The 15,228-nt window shown below is 50.6% G+C and overlaps 4 protein-coding genes across 4 annotated transcripts; 3 read left to right on the top strand and 1 right to left on the bottom strand.

Moving 5' to 3' along the window:
* Positions 1 to 883: 883 nt before the first annotated feature.
* On the top strand, positions 884 to 2,718 carry HO133_001851 (uncharacterized protein; the record flags this gene model as incomplete). Its single annotated transcript, XM_037292779.1, has 5 exons — positions 884 to 995; positions 1,083 to 1,598; positions 1,710 to 1,897; positions 1,944 to 2,182; positions 2,301 to 2,718. The coding sequence occupies 5 exons, from the start codon at positions 884 to 886 to the stop codon at positions 2,716 to 2,718; spliced, it is 1,473 nt and encodes a 490-aa protein (XP_037151318.1).
* A 971-nt stretch (positions 2,719 to 3,689) lies between these two features.
* Positions 3,690 to 5,201, top strand: HO133_001850 (uncharacterized protein; the record flags this gene model as incomplete). Its single annotated transcript, XM_037292778.1, has 1 exon — positions 3,690 to 5,201. The coding sequence occupies one exon, from the start codon at positions 3,690 to 3,692 to the stop codon at positions 5,199 to 5,201; it is 1,512 nt and encodes a 503-aa protein (XP_037151317.1).
* Positions 5,202 to 5,681: 480 nt separating this feature from the next.
* Positions 5,682 to 6,657, top strand: HO133_001849 (uncharacterized protein; the record flags this gene model as incomplete). The annotated part of the gene is made up of 5 exons (XM_037292777.1): positions 5,682 to 5,684; positions 5,784 to 5,817; positions 5,873 to 5,919; positions 6,000 to 6,158; positions 6,238 to 6,657. 5 exons carry the CDS (start codon positions 5,682 to 5,684, stop codon positions 6,655 to 6,657), a joined length of 663 nt encoding a protein of 220 aa, XP_037151316.1.
* A 4,010-nt stretch (positions 6,658 to 10,667) lies between these two features.
* On the bottom strand, positions 10,668 to 11,020 carry HO133_001848 (uncharacterized protein; the record flags this gene model as incomplete). Its single annotated transcript, XM_037292776.1, has 2 exons — positions 10,668 to 10,704; positions 10,767 to 11,020. The coding sequence occupies 2 exons, from the start codon at positions 11,018 to 11,020 to the stop codon at positions 10,668 to 10,670; spliced, it is 291 nt and encodes a 96-aa protein (XP_037151315.1).
* Between the last annotated feature and the right edge of the window lie 4,208 nt (positions 11,021 to 15,228).

Here is a 15,228-nt window from a genome sequence, read left to right as displayed (position 1 = left end):
GAGTTTCCCTGCCAACGCGGATATTAGTTGTGCAGGCGAGAACGCGTCCGATACCAGATTATCTTGACGCTATTTTAGGCGGCATTTCCACTCGGTCTTTCCGCCCAAATGCATGGTACTGATAAATTTCAATACTTTACTACCTAGAATGCTGCAGCCTGTACTGGTATGTTTCACAAGGGTGGGGATAGTAGCGTTACTTTAGATCTGTGGAACTTACGTGATTTAGTATTGTATTTAATGTATGAAGAGCGACTTTCAACTCTTAGTACAAGTATTAGGAGTATTAGAAGATAAGGTACTACATATAAATTAGCTGAGTAAGGGACTCAGTGGGATAGGCAATCTTAGAGCTAGGGCTAAATCGATGTTTCTATTCCGTCTTTTCACCACAGGAAAATAAAACCCCAGAAAACTCTTTCTTTGGAACGAACAATGGGGTTTCTCGGGCATCAAGATAGATATCGATCGAACTATATAATTGTGTAATAGAATAAGCTCGAAGCATTATTGCCCTAACACTACATCTAAGATTCTTGGCCGGACTTATCGGACATTGTATCCCAGTAGATTGCATTTCCGGGTGGAACCGAGTACCGAAAATAGTTGAGTATCCGGATATAAGAAAAATCACTGATACTTCATGCTTTTACGTCGCAGTATCGAGCATGTACTCTTCGTGAGGATTTTCCTTCGCGAAAAGGACACCGGAAGATGTGTGGCATTGTCGCACAGATCCACGCAGACACTTCCTCAGACTCAGCAGCCAGTGGACCTCCATGATGCCCTCTACCTCCTTCAGCACCGCGGACAGGACGCATGTGGTATCGCGACCTGCGGGTCTGGCGGACGGATATATCAATGCAAGGGAAAGTTTTTAACGATGGAGAGCGGATTATGGACTTGCCAGGCTTTATGGGCGTCGGCCATCTACGATATCCTACAATGGGAACAGCCTCTCGGTCTGAAGCACAACCTCTGTTCGTCAACTCACCGTATGGAATTTGCGTAAGTCGTTTGTCTCTCCGAACTCAGAGACGCCTCTTCTATTCCTTCAGACATTCACCACCTACCTTTATTAGATTCAACCGACTCCAAAGCGCGAGCAGACAACGGAAATCTCTTAAACTCAGTTTCGCTCAAGAAATTTCTGGATCAAGAAGCACACCGTCACATCAATACAGATTCGGATTCGGAAATCCTTCCTAATTATTTTGCATCTGAGCTAAATGAGAGCGGGAAAGCTAGAGTCAACGCGGAAGATTGCTTTAAGAGTTTGGAGAGAACATACAAGAAATGCGAAGGTAGTTGGGCGTGTACAGCGATGATTGCAGGATTGGGGCTCATCGGCTTCCGGGATCCCTACGGCATCAGACCCATAGTCATTGGCTCGCGGACGGTTGAAGGCGGCACAGATTACATGATTGCTTCAGAAAGCGTAGCATTGCAGTTTTTGGGATGCCGTCTTGAAGACATTCGAGATCCCTTGCCCGGCGAGGCCGTGATTATCGTCAAAGGTTCGGAGCCAGTGTTTCGGCAAGTGCAACCTAAGGCGAATTACACTCCTGATATCTTTGAGGTAGGCCGCCTTTTCGCACGTTCGCCTTCAACGCTAACTGTAGCTTGAGTACTTGTACTTTGCACGACCCGACTCAATCATTGGTATGTTAATGCAGCACGTCCGCACATCGGTATTAATCCTCTAGCAGACGGTATCAGTGTGGAAAATGCTCGATTCAAGATGGGCGAGAAGCTAGCCGCAACCATCAAGAAGGAGCTGGGGCCTGAAAGACTCGCGCAGGTAGACGTTGTTATCCCAATACCGGAGACCTCAAATACGTCTGCTTGTGCCGTGGCGAAGCACTTGAAGAAAGAGCTTGCAAGTGGCTTCGTAAAGGCAAGTGAGCTATAGTATTTTCAATGTATATGACTGACCATAGTAGAACCGTTACATATTTAGGACATTCTTGATGAGCTCACAACGACTCCGCAGGTCAGGCGTGCGAAGAAAACTCCACGCGATGTCCGCCGAGTTCAAGGACAAAACCGTGCTCCTCGTCGACGATAGTATCGTTAGAGGTAATACCAGTCTCGAGATCTGCTTAATGGCGCGGGAAGCAGGCGCAAAGTCTATCATCTTCCCGTCTGCTTCGCCTCCGGTTCGGCATAGTCATATCTACGGGTCAGTGCCACTGTTTCGTACGAGAGTCTAATTGGAAGTTGCGATGGTGAAGTTTTACTCTGCCTAGCAGTACATCGTTTAGTCCATATAGAATCTCAAATAACTAACTCCTAGGCAGGGTCGATCTCGCATCTGCGGACGAGTTGATTGCATACTCCAAGACTCCGGCGGAGATTGCTGTAGCAATTGGCGCGGACACGGTTATCTACCAGACTCTCCCTGATCTTGAGGCTGCGTGCGCAGAACTCTCGCCACGAGGTATAGATTGCTATTTCGAATCTGGCGTTTTCTCGGGCTGCTACGTAACCGGCGTTCCCGAGGGTCACTTCGAGCACCTCGAGCGGGTTCGCGGTCGAAACAAAAAACCTAAGATTCTGGAGGCAGCGAGACGTACTATCGGCGATACAAGCACGGATGAAGACTTGAGCCAAGCCGTAGCAGGGGTAGAGCTGGGGTCGACGCAGTCTCCGATTGCTTCGTACAGCCAGGACATTAGCTTGCATGACTTTAACGACTACGCATTACCGGAATATTGAGGATCTGGTCTGCATTGGCGTTATGGTGGACGTGGACGTAAAGTAGAACATCGCTTCGCTTTCGCCCATTTCGCTTCTCAGATTTCGAGTCAGCCCGCCGTGCCGTTGTGCAGCATGGCCGGATCCGGTACAGATGAAGGCTTGACAGTCGACAGCCAGCTGGGCTTGATCAGTGAGCAGTCTAGAGAGAATTGCCATCCATCTGGAACGTCACCAAAGCCTCCTGCCCCGCAAACGTTGGCTTTTCTAAGGCTCACAGGCTTCTCGACTTTCCCATGTGACTAGTCCCTGCTCATGCGCGCTGGGTTATGTCCTCTCTTCCAAGACGAGTCACAGACGTCTTCGAGTGCTACTTGGGTCAAGGCTTGATACTTACCCTCCCTTAAGATAGATAACATCTTAGATAATAATATCGCCTCGCTCTATAAAAGCCTAGCTAAAATTTAATAAGAATAGATATATTGCAAAAACAACAAGAAGAGTAAGATACGAAGATATGTTTACAGGGAGAGAGTTTTGGTTGCTGTAAAGCACTTGGACACAGGCAGCAGGAAGCGGAGGGCGGCGAGGGGCAGCTAGCCGGATGCGGCACGCCTTGCCGGAAGACGCTATGAGTAGCGCGCATCATCGCGGGACCCAGCCATCGGGACCCAGCCATCCAGATGTGCTCCACCTTGCAGTGACCAGACGAACTCCCCTCGCACCTCCTCCTTCGAACACCGTTTGGTGTAAGGAGTAACTGTTTAGCAACTTCAGTTATCCTTACAGCTACCACAGACAAACTCTTTGAGCTTCTCTCGCTTCCAAATCACCATTCCCACACCGCTCTAAGTGAATTCAACCACCAGCAAATCATTCTGCATCGAAGCTATCTAAGGTGGGTTCATGCAGCAGTACTCGTCATTTGCATCGGGACGGGCTCTGACAATCGCTCTTAGAGACGTTTCTGCGCCAGAGCTGCACGACTCAACATGGCTGAAATCGCTACGCCGTGTACCCCCATACCCGAATCCGCAATGCGCCACGGCGATGCGACACCCCTATCGAGTCCTGGCGGTTCTAAAGAAGCCAACAACCTCACCAAACTCGGTTCTCCTGTCCGTGCGACCAGTACAATGACTCCTCCGCCTTCCACTCAATTGCCGAGGTCTGCCACCAAATCGGCGCAGGCTAAGTTTCTCAGCAGAAGAGAGCATTCGCTGGCTTCACCTCCTGCAACACTGAAAACTGGCCCACCTTTGACATCGCATGGCCTGTTTGGAGAGGTCCCCACTTTGGAAAATGTCGAGAAAATGGATGAAGCACAGTTGCGGACCCTTGTCTCTGAACTACTCCCGGCATTGGGCGAAGCTCGCGTGACTGCCGCTCACTCAAAGCTCCAACATAGCTTGCTAAGCATTGAGACCGAAGAGTCGGCTAAGCGTGCTGAAGTCGAGCATGAAGCTACACGAAGGGAGGTTCAAGTACTTCAAGAAGGAAGTCCAGTCCACCGTCACAGCTTCAGCCCTCGATCCCCGCAAGCCTCCATGCAACGTAGCCTCCATCTTGCTTTGGCGCACTGTCGTGAGCTGCAACAAGAAAACTCGATATTCGACAAACGTCTTAAAGCTTCGAAGAAGATGATCGCTCGGCTGGATGGACAAAACACCGATCTTAAAGAGCATATTCAGCTTCTACGCCAACGCATCAAAGATAATCGGGATCACTTGAATGAATTGCAATCCTCAGGCGCGATCTCGATCCACAGCACGCCGTTCAATGAGTACAGCACCCCATTGCCCAGGGGCACGCCCAGAACACCCGCCACCACTAGCAGAGCAGCTCGCGATGTAAACCAAGCTGTCAGTAGCCAAGATCCATTCGACGCATTGTTGTTTGCCGGGCAGGTTCTCAACGGCGAAGCCAGCAGCGTTCCGTCCACTCCGAACCAGCCCAGATCAAGGAAGATACATGCACAGCACATACGAGGTGCTCACTCCTTATCCTCCTTACCTACTACGCCAAATAGATCAAGACCGATGACTGCGGACAATGTCCTCGTCACATCAACCGAACGATCTGGCCCGAATCATCGCGTCAGCTTTTCTGCTCCTGGTGCTCAACTTGCCTACCAGGGAGAGACTCGTGCAAAAGAGGACCGTGATAGCACGATATCAGCTTCGGAAGACGAGGAGGTCGAAGAACTCCCGGGATCCCAAGCTAGCCAAGTAGCAGCCAACATGCTGCGCCGCTCCTTGGGATCGCAGAAGGATATGGTTGCAGCCGCTGCTCAGGCACCAGACTCAGGAAAGTCGACGCAGGGAAAATTGTTCGGTCAAGTCAAGAAGCCAGGTGTGGCAAGGATGGAAAGTTCCACGAAGCGCGGCAACGATGTGAACTCATACGATGAGATTGTACGGAGCAGCAAGAAGTCCAGAACGGCTGATTCCGCTTCAGATAGAGTGGGATTGGGTATCAACAGCTGGCCGGTTCCAGGTCAATAGCGATTTGAGCAATCAGCAACGCCAATCCACCGCTTCTCATTTGGTTCTATTACGCGAACGAGTTCATTGAACATTGCTCTTGAGCACTAATCATCATAGCATCGTCATAGCTCCGCAAAGAGCTGCGTCGCTGTCAACATTTTGTCACAAACACTGTACATATTTCAGAGAGGACGAAGTGGCAGCTTTGCTAGATAGAGGGGATAAGCTTGCGATTATCTTAGCTTCACAAACACGCTTCAACTTTTTCTAGAAGAATTTGAAGCATCGAAATCGTAGTTCAATTATATTCGAGACAACTGCGAGTAGAGGAAGACAACGTTCACACCCCCTGATTTGAGTGCCACCAGCGCCAAGCCTTTGACCTGGACGCTAGTCTTGTAGGGCTGGGTAAGCGAAAGTTCCCACAAGCGGATCTGAAAACCATCATCGAAGGTGTGCACAACGACAACGCCAAAATCTTGATCGCCAACAGTCACAATGGTGAGTAGCTTGCATCTGATGGCAGCCGGTACCTCTAGTCATCATGACCGGGAATGCTTGAGCTTGGACGACATTGACTGACTTAAACAACCATGACAGACGATCAAGCACAATCAGCAGATACAGCACAACCGTGAGCTCAACCTGGCTTCGCTTGGTCTCCAGGCTGGCATACTGATGACACCCAGATTTCCGCAAGGATTGGCAACGTCGTGTGCGAACTCACTTCGACCAGGTACGCGCTACGCCCTCCAAATCTCAAGCCGGTCCATTCAACTGCGGCGCTCAGAACAGCTTGCTAATGCCATCCCATAGCCTGGACGCAAATCACGTCGTCGAAATGCCCGTCTCGTGAAAGCCGCAGCTGTCGCGCCTCGCCCAGTTGACAAGCTCAAGCCTGTAGTGCGATGCCCTTCGATCAAGTACAACCGCCGCGTTAGAGCTGGACGTGGATTTTCGCTGGCTGAATTGAAGGTATGGATATTCTCACACTAGCAGAAGATGAGAAATATGTTGTCTCGAGGACACTCTGACAAGGTCTACTGTCTCGTAGGAAGCCGGCATCCCCCGCAAACTCGCCCCCACCATCGGCATCAGCGTCGACCCCCGTCGCGCCAACCTTTCCGTCGAATCCCTCACCGCCAACGTCGCCCGCCTGAAGGCCTACCGCGAACGCCTAATTCTTTTCCCCCGGCGCTCCGGCCAGCACAAGAAACTCGATAGCAGCAAAGAGGAAATCGAGGCCTACGCCAAGGGCGAGAAAGAGAGCGCTCATAAGGTGCACCATATTCTGCCAATCAAGAACATGGCCAAAGAGGACGCTATTGGTGAGGTCAGTACGAGCGATATGCCAGAGGGAGAGGAGGCCGCATATAGGAAATTGAGGGATGCAAGGAGCGAGGCTAGATTGGTGGGTGTGAGGGAGAAGAGGGCGAAGGCCAAGGCTGAGGAGTCAGCTGCTGCGAAGAAATAGATGGTGCGAATCAAGAGCGGATGTGAAATCAATGCCGATGAATGATAGGCTCTGAAAGGTTCACTGGTTGTTGTCAAAGCAAGCAGAAGGTGGATGCTTGCAAGCATTCTTCACCTGTGCTTTTCGATCACATTCTCTATGTTCTATGTTTCATTACCACTTGCTAGCCGTGATCATTCTCGCTTGACATCGACCACAAAGATCTTCTCAAATCTGCCATCCGTCTACTCAGGCCAGCGTCTATTGTCCACCACCCCAGATGCAGCGCAATCACAACGCCAGTGTCGATCTTACATCTGAGGCCCGTGATCTGAACAGCTGTCGATTACGTCGCTGCTGATTATTCGAATTCAAACATGGTCTCGATGGCACGCAAAGATCCTGAAAGTTTCCCCGTAGGGTTTTTTGAACTTGGCCTCAGCGTCTACGTTCTGGTTCAACATCACTCCCGGAACCTGGCATTGCTCCACGACGCAACGTCGAGCCCCCCTAACCCTTCCCAATGGTCTCGAGTGCACATCTCTTTGCCAGATCTGACTGACGCAGTATGGAAACCATTGCCTCTGGCTCAATTCCTCCCATGCGGACAAAGCCAGCGTTGGTCCTCCCAGATGGAACTCCGTCCGCGCCTAGAGCTTTACAAATCAAGGTTGAGTTCGTCGCTTCGCAACTCAGGTGGGTTTCTCCATGATACTTCAACAACAGGAGAACCTCGAATACAAACCCAACCACCCAGTGTCCCCTGCATATTCCCAACCATTCCGGTCCTGACGAGCATCCCTCTCCATCGCATCCGCAACACAGCAAGCTGCCTTTTCCCATCCCCTTAATCCTGTGGCATACTCGCAAACAACCATGTTCCACAAGATGCCCCAAAACCCTTCCGTCCGGCTAACAAACACATACTCACAAGGCCTCCATCCAACATTACCCAACAAGACGCCCAACTCCCCGCTCACATCCCGAAAGCGCGCACGAGAAAAATCAGCAGGACCCCACCAGCCAAGCTACCATTTTGAGTGAGAAAAGGGGAACAAGCACCAAACACCTCGCCCGCGACTCTCCAACTCCATCCTCCATGCACCGCCATGTTCCCATTCAACGTCACGAGCCACCCGTCCGCCGGCCGGGCATACGGCATCGCTTCGAAGGTTCCTGCCCTCTTGCCGACCGTCTATCTTGAAGTCCACGTTGCCTTTCTCATCCTGGTCTTCGTTTACATTCGCATTCTGCTGTCAATCAGTGTGAGAAGGCTGCGGAGACTGCCGGTCAGGGAGCTGGCAGTTCGGTGGGACTGGCTCCGGTGATGAGAGCGAAGGAGGGAGGTTCCAATACTTGGAAGGAAGGGTAGTTCGGGGGTGGCGGTGGTGATTTCTTGGTAGGTTTGGGCCGTGAGGCAGGCGGATGGGGGAGAAACAGGGATCCGGTTTCGGGAATGTGCTGCTTCTTGGGGTTGAGGTGTGGGCGGATGGGTAGGGTGATCGGCGCTTCGGAAAGTAGATGGTCGGTTAGGATAGAATCTTTGCCTTCAATTTTCCAGTCTGTTTCGTTGGAAGGTTTACTACGCCGGTAGAGATCGTGAGCTTTCAGCTTGCTCAACTAAGAATATCAACCGGAGTCCCTCAGCCAGATACGTGCCTTTTTACGTTTGTGAAAGGTTCGGCGTCAGTTTGGAAAAGTGATGCAATCGTCGTCAGCCATGGTCCCGGTTAGATGATTGAGATAGTAGCATGGTCAACCGGACCGTGACACCCTTCACCATCCCCACCACCCCTCGTGACATATAGCCCTCCATCTCCGCACCCATTGCACCCCCTCCAACCCCCATGCGATCCAAAAAAAACTGCCCCTGCCGCAACTGCTCCTCCCTCCCCATCGCAATCGTCGCCTCCCAGCACGAATCCAAACAGTACAGTATCCCTCACTACAATCCCTCACCGTGACATTCGCCGCAACGCCAACACTCTCGTCCGCCAGATACGTCTCCAGTTGCCCAAGCGCATCGACAAACCCGTTCACCGTCGGCACTCCCGTGGCCGAAGAATGCTCTATATTTTCGTCGAATCTGGGCGATGAGCTGGCGGTAAGTCCGGGGGAGGTCGTCTTGGTGCAGGTTGCCCATGCGGATGGCGGCGCGGAGGGAGGAGAGATCGGTGGTTGGTTCGGTCAGATCGTGCGCTACGCTGCAGCTGGGGTGGGAGTCGCAGGGTGCGATGCAATGGGGAGTTTGCACGTGTGGTCGCAGCGGAACGTGGTGACTTGGTATTGACACACGGCCTTTGAGGGTCGGGAGTTGTGATGGTTCGATAGGTGTGTGGATGTGTTTTGCAGCTTTGATCTCTTGGAATTGTGGTCTTGCGGGGATTCAGTGTGGGAAGAAGGAAGGTAGAATGATAAGTTCGGAGACGTGGAGGATTTGTGGCCCTGGACTGTAGTGTCATCGGTGTCATCGGTGTCATGGGTGTGTCACAAGGCCTCGGCCAAGAAGTGGCGACAGCATCAGCGGCTTTGGGGCATCGATTGGTTGTGGGTGTTAAGAACAGAGACCGCTATTTAGGATGTCATGGCGAGTTGAAACAAGAGACATGCGAGGCAATCATGGCATGACGGCCAAGTCTTCGGTCCTGACGGCAAGAAGTCCCGTTGGCGGTCCATCTTTGGCGGAACTATACAGAAAGAAAAGCGCGAGGCACACAAAGGCTGTCCGTGTCTTTATCCATTGCCGTAGTGAGGGCTGTACGGCAATACCACCTACACGAGATAAGCAATTCCAAGCCAAGCCTAAAACACTGGGGAACTAATCCTGGGGAATTTGCGCAAATTCTGGCTCCTCAGCAGTGTGAGCTACTGCATTCTGCTGTCGCTTTTGGCTTGTATCTTGAAAAGAAGACGTCTTGCAGCAGTCACTCGTGAAGTTTCTCTTGATCTTTAACGGTTGAAAGACTGCGGTATTGCCTCTAGTAGCATCGAGGTACAAGAACTTCTGCGTATGCTCTATCTTTCTTTGAGACTAGACTGCCGTAGGCTCTGAAAAGGTGGCCAGGGATGCTGGGTGTGAATATCATTTTGTGCTACTGTTAGACTGTTAGACATATTGTTTCTCTTCACTGTTGAGGAGATGTCTATCTATGGTGTAAGAGACAGTAGAGTTGAGTGCCAAATGTGGTCTTTACCATGCCCATTCACTGAGTTTACCTAAAAAATGGTGCTTTCGTGCTGAACAAGCGCTGGTTCTTTAGCTTTCAAGAGGCTGGAGAAAAATCAAAGTCTGAACATTGGGCTGCATGATGGAACTTTGATGAGAAGTCCGCGCTGGCTTGACTATGAAACGGCACAAGCATTGCCTTCAATTGTCTCTGCTCCACACGAGAACACACGAAAACCCTGCCAAAGTTGGAGCCTGAAACAAGGCCAGAAAGTGAGGCTCTTCGGTGCACAGCAACGGCTATGATCAGGCAGCTAGGTGTGAAGTTACATTCGCTGTCCCAAAATACAGTAACGAATCTCTCCAACGATTGGCTTATGCGGAAAGATTTTGATAGAGCCTGGTTCGGGAGGATCGGGATCTCGGGTCAGCCTTGTTTTCAAGCATGTACCCGATGGCCACTGCACCGGTACGAGGTTGATGTTTCCTAGAATAGCATGCGCATGAGGTGAGGGACTTTGGAGGTTGGGCTTCAAGTGTTTGGTGGACCCGGAAGTAGACGGCAGTTTCTAAGGAATATCTAAGTACTAACGGATCAGCATCATGCGACTCGAGATGGCCTGAACGATTACGGAATGGGTAGATTGAAACAACGGTAAAGTGCCAAGGTGGCATTTTTAGTGGCAGCTTTGAGGCTGATATGCTGACTGAAACCCTAGGCGATCGTTCCCGCGAGAGATGTAAGGGAAGTCACAGCATCTTCTAACGACGGGTCACTCAGAGCAGAAGGAAAAGGGAAAGAAGAGAACAAGTGAACGCTAGCATCTCGGTCATCAAGGACTCTCAGAATCCGTCTTCTCATCCATTAGTAATACCGCGCCAGTGTACCATTCCTCCGTAGCCTGATCAACAGTTATCAGCCATGACCTCATTGACAAGACGATGAGAAATGGAAAAGACGTACTGCCGCACAAGCTCAGAGTTCGCGTAGACCCAATCATCGAACATGTTATTTGCTCTGGCACTCCAAATCCCAGGATGGTTCTGGACTTCATTGTACCACCCATGGTGTGAAGGACTTGTTCTCAGGTTTCTCGCAAGACAATAAGCATCCAAAGGGGCGTCCGGACTCATGGCATTGCATGGGGTACCCCCGCGGCGCTCAGCGTCCCATATCAACCATCGTGCCTCTCTCAGTATTTCGTTAAGCATTTCCATTGTCGGTGGTTGGGAATGATCAGGACGGCCACGGTGGTGCCTCCTCGTTCGGACATATTCGTCGAGCGCGCAAGCGAGTTGGCACTCGACTTTGCTGAAGATGCTGCCTGTTTCGTTCCGGAAATGGGTGCGATTGTTCATAGTGAGTGAGATGCTATTCCAAAAGGTAGTCTGGCTGTGGCGTCCACTTTTGTAATCTTGTACCAGACAGAAGGTTTGTTGACAAAGTTTGAGCGTGAGGATAATGTCAGGTGGAAGAACTAAATGGAGAGCAGGTTCTGACAGTATATGTACCAGAGCTTTCCATGTGAAGCATCAGGCACCAAGTCTTCCAGCAAAATAACCAAACCTTCCGAGGGCATATGGGCCTTGCTGCGGGCGTGACAAAACACCCTACGCTGGGTTCGGAGTTCCATATTTCAACCTGTAAGGCGGACTCACAAATGGGTCGATCCGAAACTTACCACTTCGTAAATGACCCAGCGGAGTTGAAGCCTCACGGTATCGTAAAATAAGGCAGCAGCGTGATGTTCCGGAGTTTGCAGCAATATGATTGCATGTTTCTGATATCAATCAGCTTGTCGTAATTTGGCTGGTTGGGCAGACATACGAGAATCACCAAACCTCGGGACGGGGACTTTCACATCTTCCTTCCGAGCCGGGCCCAAGAAAGGAAAATCTAATAACATCCGCTTACCATTCCAAGACCATTGCATTCTCAGGCGGCCTATCAATACTGTGCATTCTACATGGAGAAGAAGGCGAGAAGATCAAACAGGGTTGGGAAGGCAACCAGTATTCTACCACTTTTCCGGAGAAGAAGGTGGAGGGATCAAAGCATATGAAAAGACAACAATGTGTAAAGGGGTGCAAGACCGAGAACTGGTCCTCGCCGTTGACTTCATGAAACCCTACTAGGTGTTCATCTCTGCGGGCAAATTACTCCGATCGTTTCCAGCATCAGCTTTCTGTCGAATATCAGTATTAGTCATGTCGGAACTCACAGCATACTCACAATACATTCTCGCGTGGAAGTAGGCAAATTGAAGGATTCGAAAGATCCGAAGCCTGGAGTTGAATTTCGTGACTGCCCGGCGCAAACCTTTTTCGTTAATTTGCCTAATCGGAGGTGTGTACGAGCACCAGGTGCGTAAATGTTTCTGGAGTAATTGACCGGTATATCATAGGGACAGGAGGCTATCGACTCCCACTGCAGCTGGGCTCAGATTCTCGGGTTCCCGGACGCATGTGCTGTAGCGAAACTAGGGCATCCTTATCATTCGAAGCATGCCTGGGGATATCTTACGGATATCTGCCGTAAGCTCCCAGTATTGCAAGGTCTCTAATGTGATCTAATGTCTTCCAATTCCTCAGTCTCACACAACACCAGAGACTAGACTCAACGGACTTTGGCTTTGAAGTTCACGTACCCTCCATCCTCCATACGCTACATGCCTTCCTTGATATCACGAGGCGAATTCAAGCCTAGTAAGGTCTCCTTCACGCGAAAACGTAAGGTAACCACCTGAAATCTCGATGACCATCATCAACTTCTCCCTCCTGCCGCGGTACCGTAGAAGCTCCGTCGGAGTTGCAGAGGAATTAATCTGCCATATTCGTCACCAGTCTTCTCTACACATTAAAGACATGAAAGCATACCGCATGGCTCAACCATACGAGACACAACAATATCGCCTCCCTCGTCCACCGCTGCCTCGAATGGTAGCGTTCCGTGCTCCGTAACAGCTCAGCCGAAAAGAGATCTGCGAACTTTCGGGATCAATCCGCTGCATGAACGTGGCTGGCTGCTCCATCACGAGTGAGGTCTTTCGACACGCTGAGCAGAAACTCAATGTTGACCATTCTGAAGGCGCTGTGAATGTTTTGATCCACTGACGTGTTGGTTTAGTCATTCAGGGCCTGACCGTCCGTGCTCGTTGATATCGCAGAGGAGACGGTCAACGACGTAGAGTTCAGTAATCTTGAGACTACGCTTTGTGGTGGATTGGTGATGAACTGTGGCATACTGAGGAATCGTGGATGGGCTCCAACACTTAGTAACGGCAGGAAGGCTTATGTATTTTGCCGTCGAGGGCTTTGCTAGTCTCAATTGTTTCCTCTTGACTTCGCTACTGATGGGGACTTGGGCGCTTGTCTTCGTACTGGGGAAAGTGTGTATTCGGAAGGCAGTTGGAACGGAGCGCTTGTAGGTGTTGTAGTTGTATTTGGCTCGCGGGTCGAAGCTTCGAGGTTGCAGTGTTCTGTGAGGGATGGTTTAAGCATTGATCAGAGTATTGGGCTTCGTCACTTGGGGGCAAGGGCAATTAGCGATGGCCATTGAAGATATGTGAATGCTTTGGTGTAGAACAGACATGCTGGACAAGTTGTTGCCCGGAGAGGGACAGAAATAGGTAAGACGTCCGAACATGTGTCTACTCAGAGTACCAGTGCTAGCACATCGAAGGTTCCTCATCAGTTGAACGCTACTGTTTGTATCCTCCTGAACTTCAGGAGAAAACTCATGCCATCCTGATGACGCGGCGAGAGACTCCCAACCTCTTCAATCCAGTTCAATAGGGTCGTAGCGGACGTTTCTGCGAGAATCAACTCATTGGCTTGCCTCGCAAGTAATATGAATCGCGTTGGGAGATCTGTCAGCAAGGCTGGAGGTGCTGTTCAGGTAGCCCATCATGACAGATGTCGGAGCAAACCAGACCATCGTCGCGAATATATTTTTCCGTTGTTGTATATCTTGGGTTTGCGTGCTGTGTGGAGTAAGCCAGGTGACTGCCCCACTCGATTGCCATACAGAAGAACATTCGAGAATTGGGCCGCGGGTTCACCACATTGTAAGGCAAAGCTATGGAATACGGTGGAATTCAGGGAAGTTTTCCTAAGCAATCTCGTGTATAACAACCGGAGCATGACCATCTTCATGCATTCTTCCCTTCATGATGTTAAGACTCAATCAATCCTTTCAACCCTATCGGCCCTACTGTCCTCTTTGTAATTCGAATTCCAGAAGCTAACCGTATCCGGGACGAGTGTACGGAGTAGTTGAGCTGTGGACATATCAGTACCCTATAATTACCTGAGACGGCAATGCAACAAGCAACGCCGTCGCACCTATGATCCCTAAGAGAAGTCAAATTCGAAAGTGAAGTCATCGACTTGAAAATGACTGAAACTTCATCAGCCATCACATTCGTGGTAAAATTACTATTGGTAGCAGAAGCTTTTCCTCGTTTATCCATGAAGGCGGACTCGATGTTCGAAGACTGCGGCTGAACTACCCCTGGGAAGGGGATTGCGTATCTACTTATGATCGTGGGAATAGAGAACGGAGAACGAAGGAGCTGCTGAGTGAACAGTAGTGCTTGGTAAGAGTAGACTGAGAATTACTCTTACTTGTACCCGATTGGGTGCTTCGTATAGCCTAACGCATTTGGCATCCCTCGTTTAATTTACGGATCCCGCACCTCAAGATCCCAACACGCGATGTCTCTTCTAGGAGGATGTCAAAAGGATTCCTCGAATATCACCCGAGAGTGTGGCCCACGTCCCAAAATCAATCGAACATCTTTCATTCTGGTAGATCCAGGAAATATAAGATATGGCTTTGGATCTCCCCTGACCAAATCCAAATCCACACGGGAATCCTAGTACTCGACCTCAGACTTCGTAACTCCCCCAGAAAGAGTTCTAAGAATAGTCACTCGCCCACCGCAAAGGTTGCCGCCGGCAGACGGACCAGCAACCCGACGGACCACCTCAATCCTCAAACAGCGTCTCCAAAAGGACCATACAGCTGAGGAGCGGATACCCATAGCCTAGCGCCTCCGTACATGTATTCCTTCCGCTAATCAGGCGTCCCTCGCTAACCAGGTATCTCCGCGCGCCGTTGTCGGTCGCTCACGTCAGCGCTTCATCATACGGGTCGCCTTACAAAAGGGGTGGAAGCGGGTAAAGTAAGACTCGAACGAAAGGATGGACGTCGAATACGAACGTTGACAGCTTTGCTGACCGCTGGACGGTGAGACGGCTTCTGGAATACTAGGATGAGCGCAGCCGAGCATCATCATCGCTCAAACGCTGCCCGGATCCTGGAAGAAGCAGTACGGCTCGTAGAATAACGACGATGAGCGCAGCGGCAGCTGAGCATCATCATCATCTCTCAAACGCTGCCCGGATCCTGCAAGAAGCGATAC

Source organism: Letharia lupina (assembly GCF_014066315.1).
Source record: "Letharia lupina isolate WasteWater1 chromosome Unknown contig_13, whole genome shotgun sequence".
In the NCBI taxonomy this organism is placed as follows: domain Eukaryota; kingdom Fungi; phylum Ascomycota; class Lecanoromycetes; order Lecanorales; family Parmeliaceae; genus Letharia; species Letharia lupina.
This window is presented reverse-complemented; position numbering and strand designations above follow the sequence as displayed.